This window comes from Balaenoptera physalus (assembly GCF_965194825.1).
Source record: "Balaenoptera physalus genome assembly, chromosome: 13".
NCBI lineage: Eukaryota > Metazoa > Chordata > Mammalia > Artiodactyla > Balaenopteridae > Balaenoptera > Balaenoptera physalus.
In genome coordinates, this window is record NC_138892.1 from 7,542,592 (window position 1) to 7,550,754 (window position 8,163).

Genomic DNA, 8,163 nt, shown 5'->3' on the forward strand with positions numbered 1-8,163 from the left:
CACTTACTTAATTGGCTGAGTTTGAACAGGCCATCTGATCATTCCTCAAGTAGCTTTTTTTTTTTTAATGTGGACCATTTTTAAAGTCTTTATTGAATTTTTTACAATATTACTTCTGTTTATGTTTTGGTTTTTTGGCCCCAAAGCATGTGAGATCTTAGCTCTCTGACCAGGGATCAAACCCGCTCCCCCTGCATTGGAAGGCAAAGTCTTAACCACTGGACCGCCAGGGAAGTCTCTTTTCCTCAAGTAGTTTGATACCAAGAAACAAAATTTACATATATAAAATAATTACATATATAAAAGGTTTAAGTGAATGTTAGTATATGTGTCATTAATAAATAATGGAAAATAAATCTATACCTACTAAAAGCAACTTTTGAAATAAAATTTGCCTAATTACACAATTAAAGACATCAGTATTCCAGGAAATATAAACTAAAGCCATATCCAGTAAATCAGTATCTCATAAGTGGTCAGTCCTGGTGGCCTATAATTCTGGGGGTACTGACAAAATTAAGTTTCTGATTCTGCAAAGCTGAGGAATAAACCAACCATGGTGACCCCCCTCCATATCCTGCTTGAGACTCTACCTGGCCTTCCTCCATAGCAATTCTCTCCTTAAATGCAGAACTTACGGTATGTCTAGTCATTGACAGTTATCTTCATGGCAAGTAATCATTTCTTTTTATTTATGTATTTATTTTTCATATTTATTTATTCATTTGGCTACGCCTGGCGGGATCTTTAGTTGCGGCATGTGAGATCTTAGTTGTAGCATGCAGGATCTAGTTCCCTGACCAGGGATCAAACCCATGCCCCCTGCAGTGGAAGTCTTAACCACTGGACTGCCAGGGAAGTCCCAGTGAGGGCTTCTTTAGGTTCTACTATTAACCGCCCCCCACCCCCCCCCACACACACAAACTAAAATAGAATTTTAGAAAATGTTTTTTCATTGCTCCTTATCAAATACATTATGTTCATCAGTGAATGTTTCACTTATTCACTACATAATAAATACTACAGTTGCTTCTGGGTTCTCTAGGCGTTAGCATTTCATGAACCCTTTCAAATTACATGCAGAACTGTATCTTTTTTGGGGAGAGGGTACATAGCCTTCATCACATCTTCAAAGAGGTCCATGATCCAAAAAAGGTTAAAGCAGTGCTCCTCAAAGAGTGATCTCCAAACAACATCAGCGTCACCTGGGAGCTCTATTGGAAATGCAAATTCTTGGTCCCTCCTCTAGACCTATAGAATCAGAAATTCTGACTGCAGGGTAAGGCCCTGCAATCTGTGTCAACAGCCCTGCAGGTGATTCTGATGTAGGTTAAAGTTTGCAAACCACTGCTTTAAAATTAAGAATTGTTTTATTAATTCTTTTTTTAGATGCAAGATATTCTGACTTGTCAATTGCAAGAACTGTTTGTGTACAAATTAGGACATGAGAAGCTTCTGTTTGGTTCCAAACTCCAAAAATATGAGAAATGAGATGTACAATAAATCCTTAAAAATTCTTCTCTAGGCTTCCCTGGTGGCGCAGTGGTTGAGAATCTGCCTGCCAATGCAGGGGACATGGGTTCGAGCCCTGGTCTGGGAAGATCCCACATGCCGCGGAGCAACTGGGCCCATGAGCCACAACTACTGAGCCTGAGCGTCTGGAGCCTCTGCTCCGCAACAAGAGAGGCCGCGATAGTGAGAGGCCCGCATGCCGCGATGAAGAGTGGCCCCCACTTGCCGCAACTGGAGAAAGCCCTCGCACAGAAACGAAGACCCAACACAGCCAAAAATTAAAATAATAAATAAATAATTTAAAAAAACAAAAACAAAAATTCTTCTCTATGAAGAAATAGTAATCTTTTTAATTGAGGTGAAATTCAATTAACAAAATTAACCATTTAAAGTGAACAATTCAGTGTTCAATTTAGTACACTCACAATGTTGTGCAACCACCACTTCTATCTAGTTCCCAAACATTTTTATCATCCCAAAAGCAAACCTCATACCAACTAAGCAGTTGCTCCCTCCCCTGCAGCCCCTGGTAACCACCAATCTGCATTCTCTATGGATTATCTATTCTATACTTCATATAAATGTAATCATACAGCATGTGACCTTTTGCCTGGCTTCTTTCACTTAATGTAATGTTTTCAAGGTTCACCTTGTAGCACGTATCACTACTTCATTCCTTTTTATGACTAATATTCTACTGTATATATAAACATTTTGTATACCTACTCAAAAAGTTTTAGAATGAGATGGGGTGGTGATTATTGCATGACGTGAATGACTAAATATCTTAAAACTGTATACTTTAAAATAGTTAATTTTATGTTATGTGAATTACACCCCAATTTAAAAAATAAAAATATTTAATCCACATAACAATTTGGCAAAGTAGGTACTATTATTTTATTTTTTATTTTTAATAAATTTATTTATTCATTTATTTATTTTTGGCTGCACTGGGTCTTCATTGCTGCATGCGGGCTTTCTCTAGTTGCAGCAAGCCGGGGCTACTCTTCGTTGCGGTGTACAGGCTTCTCACTGCGGTGGCTTCTCCTGTTGCGCAGCACGGGCTCTAGGTGCGCGAGCGTCAGTAGTTGTGGCATACAGGCTTCAGTAGTTGTGGCTCGTGGGCTCTAGAATGCAGGCTCAGTAGTTGTGGCACACGGGCTTAGTTGCTCCGCGGCATGTGGGATCTTCCCGGACCAGGGCTCGAACCTGTGTCCCCTGCATTGGCAGGTGGATTCTTAACCACTGTGCCACAAGGGAAGACCAAAGTAGGTACTATTATTATCTCCATTTTACAGATGAGAAAACATATCAAGAGCTTCAGCAACTTTTCCAATATCATACAGTTTGTAAGTGGCAGAATCAAGATTTGAGTAGCTGTTTTTTATTTAATTGGGTAAACACCTAGGAGGGGAACTGCTGGCTCATATAATAAGTCTACGTTTAACTCTTTGAGGAACTGCCAAACTGTTTTCCACAGCAGCTGATCCATTTCACATTCCCACCGACAATGTATGAGGGTTCCAATTTCTCTACATCCTTGCCAACCCTTCTTATTGTCCCCTTTTTTTTTTTTTTTTTAAATTACAGCAGTTCTAGTGGGTGGGTATGATACCTCATTGTGGTTCTGATTTGCATTTCTCTAATACCTAAAGATATTGAGCAGCTTTTCATGTGCTTTTGGCCATTTGTACATCTTTAGAGAAATGTATATTCAAGTCTTGTGCCCATTTTTAAATTGGGTTGTCTTTTTGTTGTAATAATCTTTTTCAACCACAGGTAATACTCAACTTCCAAATAATCACTTACAAAAGGACTCATCTCCACACCATAATAGCTGGAACTTCTTTCCTTCCTTTATACTGACAACCCTATAGAAAGAGGAGCCCACTTCTGCTACCAGGGCTAACACAGAAGGTGGGAGCAACGTAGTCCCAGGGTCGGAAGTTCAAACCCAAAATAAAATGGGCCTGTTCTCCAACACTGCTACTCTTTTTTTTTTTTTAAAGTTTGTTTGTTTGTTTGTTTATTTATGGCTGTGTTGGGTCTTTGTTGCTGCGTGTGAGCTTTCTCTAATTGCAGCAAGCGGGGGCTACTCTTCTTTGCGGTGCACGGGCTTCTCATTGCAGTGGCTTCTCTTGTTGCAGAGCACGGGCTCTAGGCACACAGGCTTCAGTAGTTGTGGCACGCGGGCTCAGCAGCTGTGGCTCGTGGGCTCTAAAGCACAGGCTCAGTAGCTGTGGCGCACGGGCCTAGTTGCTCCGTGGCATGTGGGATCTTCCTGGACCAGGGATTGAACCCGTGTCCCCTGCATTGGCAGGCGGATTCTTAACCACTGCGCCACCAGGGAAATCCCCATATTTTTTAAAGTGGTGTTGATACTTTTTGTTGTTTGTTTGTTTGTTTAATTAAATGAAAGGTAGTCTTACCTGGATGCTCATGTCAAAAGGAGTCAACTCATCTTCATCCTGAGTTTCAAACATGGCCTCGGAAGCATCAATCAAAAAAATCAAACTATCTCTTCCTGAATATTTATAATCTCCTATGGGGAAAAAAACAGAAGGAAATATTTGCCCTTGTTTCATATTTATCATGTTTATTATTCATATAAAACAAACAGAGGGACTTCCCTGGTGGTGCAGTGGTTAAGACTCGCACTCCCAATGCAGGGGGCTAGGGTTTGACCTCTGGTCAGGGAACCAGATCCCACATGCATGCCGCAACCAAGAGTTCACATGCCACAACTAAGGAGCTGGTGAACCGCAACTAAGGAGTCTGCCTGCTGCAACTAAGACCCGGGACAACCAAAATTAATTAATTAATTAATTTAATTTAATAAATCTTCCGTCATAAACATATCAAAAAAAAAAACCCAAAACTTCTAAGAAATAGAATTAAAATAAAATAAAATAAAACAAATAAAATAAAATAAAACAAATAGAGAAAAGCCCATTAAGCAAAATTATAATCTGAGGAATTCCCTAAGGTGAACACCCTTAGGGAAATCCTTGGTGGGCCAGTGGTTAGGACTCCACGCTTTCACTGCCAAGGGCACGGGTTCAATCACTGGTCAGGGAACTAAGATCCCGCAAGCCACAAGCTGTGCAGTGCAGCCAAAAAAAAAAGAAAAAAAGTGAACACCCTTAAAACCACCATGCACATCAGGCAATTGAATCTTGCCAGTCACCCCAGAAGCCCTCTCCAGGTCGCCTCCCAATTTTAACACCCACCTTCCTCCCAAGAGTAACCACCATCTTGACTTTTGGTAATCACTTCATTTTTTTCTTTATAATCATCCAAGCCAACATTCCTAAACACTGGCTTTGACTTTAAAAAAAAAAAAGTTTTAAAGCCTCTTATAATCTGTAGATACCCCCTCTGTCTTTTGTCTCGTAAGTTTTCCACCTTCTGGATTTTGCTGACTGCATTCTTTTGGTGTAGATTAACATAGTCCTCTGTCTTTTCTACTAAGGACCTAGAGAGGCTTCATCGGATTTCGGTTTGTTTTTTTTTTTCCTGGCATGATTACATTATAGGTGATGTTGAGTTTTTCATAAAAAGGCATATAATGTCTGGTTGTCTCCCTTTTTGACGATGCTGCTTCCTAATGCAATAAATTTAATTACTCATCTTTTCTGAAGCAATACAGCAGTACGTGTCAAGAGCCTTAAACAAAAATTCTACCTTGAGCCAGTGAATTCTACTTCTTAGGAATCTATCTTAAGAAAATAAAATATGGGGCTTCCCTGGTGGCGCAGTGGTTGAGAACCTGCCTGCCAATGCAGGGGACACGGGTTCAAGCCCTGGTCTGGGAAGATCCCACATGACGCGGAGCGGCTGGGCCTGTGAGCCACAATTGCTGAGCCTGCGCGTCTGGAGCCTGTGCGTCTGGAGCCTGTGCTCCTCAACAAGAGAGGCCATGATAGTGAGAGGCCCGCGCACCGCGATGAAGAGTGGCCCCCGCTTGCCACAACTAGAGAAAGCCCTCGCACGGAAACGAAGACCCAACACAGCCATAAATAAATAAATAAAATAAATAAATAAAAGCATGACACAAAATTAAGAGAAAAAAAAATTCACAAGAGGAGTCTTTATTTAAAAAAAAAAAAAAAAAAGAAAATAAAATATGGAAAAACCCTATGCAAAAATTTCCACAATGTTGTTTATTAAAGTAAGAAACTGAAAACTAAAATGTCCAACAGAAGGTAGACTGAACAAATTATAGCATATTTAAAATGATTTATAGAGGCTATATTTGCAGTTAGATGGAAAGATATATCTATAATACAATAAGGAAAAAAGGCAGAACACAAAACTATGTATATATGTTTAAAATTCTTTTTGAAGAAGATGTAAATTTTGAAAATGTAAATTAAAATGGAAAAAAATATGCACTATGATTACAACCATATAAAAAATCAGATACAAACAAAAACAAACTATATATAGTTACGAAATATAAAGAATGAAAGATATATGAAGGAAACATGCAAAATGCCAAAATGCTAGTAGTGGTTGTGTTAGGGTGGTAGATTACATGGATTACAGAATTCTGCTTTATTTTTTATATTTCCTGTATTTCTCACTTCTAATAAATAAAAACACTTTAAAAATTTCTACCCAGAACTTAAATTAACCAGTATGTAGAGTACAGGCACCCCTTATTTCTCTTCCTTTGTCCTATGTGTTACTGTGTTGTCTGAACATATACTCCCAAACCTGCAGGCTAGGTGAGGGAATGACTCTTGTAACTGTGTTGCTAATGTATACTCTTTGGTTGCTGCAGTTATTGAAGGGTGAAAGCATTTTTACACTGAGGTCCGAGAATGAGGAAAACTACTTTCCTGGGTGAGGAAGGGTCCTACCTGAGCCACCTAAGGTGACAAAGGATACCAATGTTCAGGGTCATTTATTGGAGATCAATCTACCAGTGCCTAGCAAAAGTTTAAGGCTAGGAATGTTCCATAGACTAGAGTAGGACCTGAATAAAAGAGCCTAGGGTAGCTCTGCAAAGTTCAAAGGGAGAAAAGTATTGGAGATTCTCTGGGGAGAGAAGCGTGGGCCACAAGACAGCAAAGATCACCCAGCAGAGATAGGTAGGGAAAGTCTTTCTTCCACACACACAAGGGTACATGTTAATGAAAGTCACTTACCACCTGCTTCAAGGCCCTCCTCTTGATCTTCTTCTTCCTCATCACCCTGATTTTTGTAATAAGACTCCCACCCTGACATGTTGGTTACTGCTCACAAGATGAAAGAAAGTGGAGATCAGTAACAACCAAATTTAAATCTAAAAGTTATCGACCCCTAGGCTTCTTTGAGTTCTGTCCTAAAAGCTACATGTTACTCCTGAGGAACGTGGATGCTGGATCCTGCTGCCTGGAGAGCTTGGTAATTGAGATGCAAGGTAAAGGGGCATGGGGATCATTCCTGAAATAGCCTCACCTTAGCTATCCCTTAAGGACAATTCAGGGCCAGTGGCCCGGAATGACCTCTCTGACGGGTGTGCTGGGGCAGCCTGACCTGGAGGTCCAGTCCCGCCTCCGGCATCATCTGGCATATGAAAATTTATTACTATCGTGCTTTCATCATCAAAACTCATGATCTTGGTCTTTCCTTCTTGCCTCTGTATAAGGCCAAAAGAGAGACACTGGCTACTCTGACAACCTTAAAGCAGACTCCAGGAACGTCACCAACAGCATGACCTTTGCGACCAAATCCAGAAACCAGAACTTCATCATTTTCCTCAATAAAATTCAAACAACCATCATTGGGTACAAAGGCTGTGATTTTTTTGCCATTCTTGATTAGCTGAACCCTGACACACTTCCTGATGGCAGAATTTGGCTGTTTGGCCCCTACTTTTTCAAGCACAATTCCCTTGGGATGAGAAGCACCTCCAAAAGGGTTGGCCTTCAGGGCTGTGCCCAAATGGGCTTTTTTGTACTGTTTATCATGTCACTTCTGGTCTCGTCGGCGGCTACGGAGCTTCCTGGCAGTACGAAGACCGCGACACTTGCCCATCCTGCCTGCGCCACGGGCCTGACTGAGCGAAAGAGCTCCGGCATCATCTGGACTTGAGAGATTCCCGGTCCAGTGTACTGCGTCCTTTAGCAGACCCACTTGTCCTCATCCCGCCCCCAAATCTCCCCCAACTCCTCAGCCAGCTATGCCCAGTGGGGTCTCAAACGCAGGCGGGCCTCCAAGGCCGGGTGCGTCTCCCCTCGGAGGAAGGAACGGGGATCAGAGGCTGTCTCCACCCCTCGGGTCCGCACTCTTCTGCCTGACGCTGCCCCACGATGAGGCTACGGGGACGCGCAAGACTGAGTGGGCAAAGTAAAATGAAGCCAGCCCTGGCAGAGAGCAACAAACACAAAACTCAGCCCCCTTCCTACCTACCTTGAGCGAAATGAAGAGATCAATTTGGGCAGAAGGCGGGGCGCCGCACACGCGATAGCTCCGGTTCCCGCTCCCAATCAACGCCCCTTACGTCATCACGCATAGTGCGCACCTTTCGCGTCCAGCTGACACGCCCACTCCCGCAAGGCGCTTCCCACACCCGTCCCGAACTAACACCACCCCGTCCTCGAAGCCCCGCCCCCTCCTGGGAAACCCCGCCCCTCGCCTCCCGTCAGGACGGTACGCACA

The 8,163-nt window shown here is 42.3% G+C and overlaps 1 protein-coding gene and 1 pseudogene across 2 annotated transcripts in view; both read right to left on the reverse strand.

Moving 5' to 3' along the window:
* Positions 1–8,036, reverse strand: part of XRCC6 (X-ray repair cross complementing 6) — a 29,178-nt gene extending 21,142 nt beyond the window's left edge. The window contains exons 1-3 of the mRNA XM_082420608.1: positions 7,915–8,036; positions 6,669–6,755; positions 3,945–4,057 (exon numbers count right to left, since the gene is read on the reverse strand). Coding sequence (XP_082276734.1) covers positions 3,945–4,057; positions 6,669–6,747 — 192 coding nt within the window. The 5' untranslated portion in view covers positions 6,748–6,755; positions 7,915–8,036. The remainder of the gene's footprint in view (positions 1–3,944; positions 4,058–6,668; positions 6,756–7,914) is intronic.
* Positions 7,070–7,908, reverse strand: LOC309641061 (small ribosomal subunit protein uS12 pseudogene; annotated as a pseudogene). The gene has a single exon. The product of its transcript is annotated as a small ribosomal subunit protein uS12 pseudogene (transcript).
* Positions 8,037–8,163: the final 127 nt, after the last annotated feature.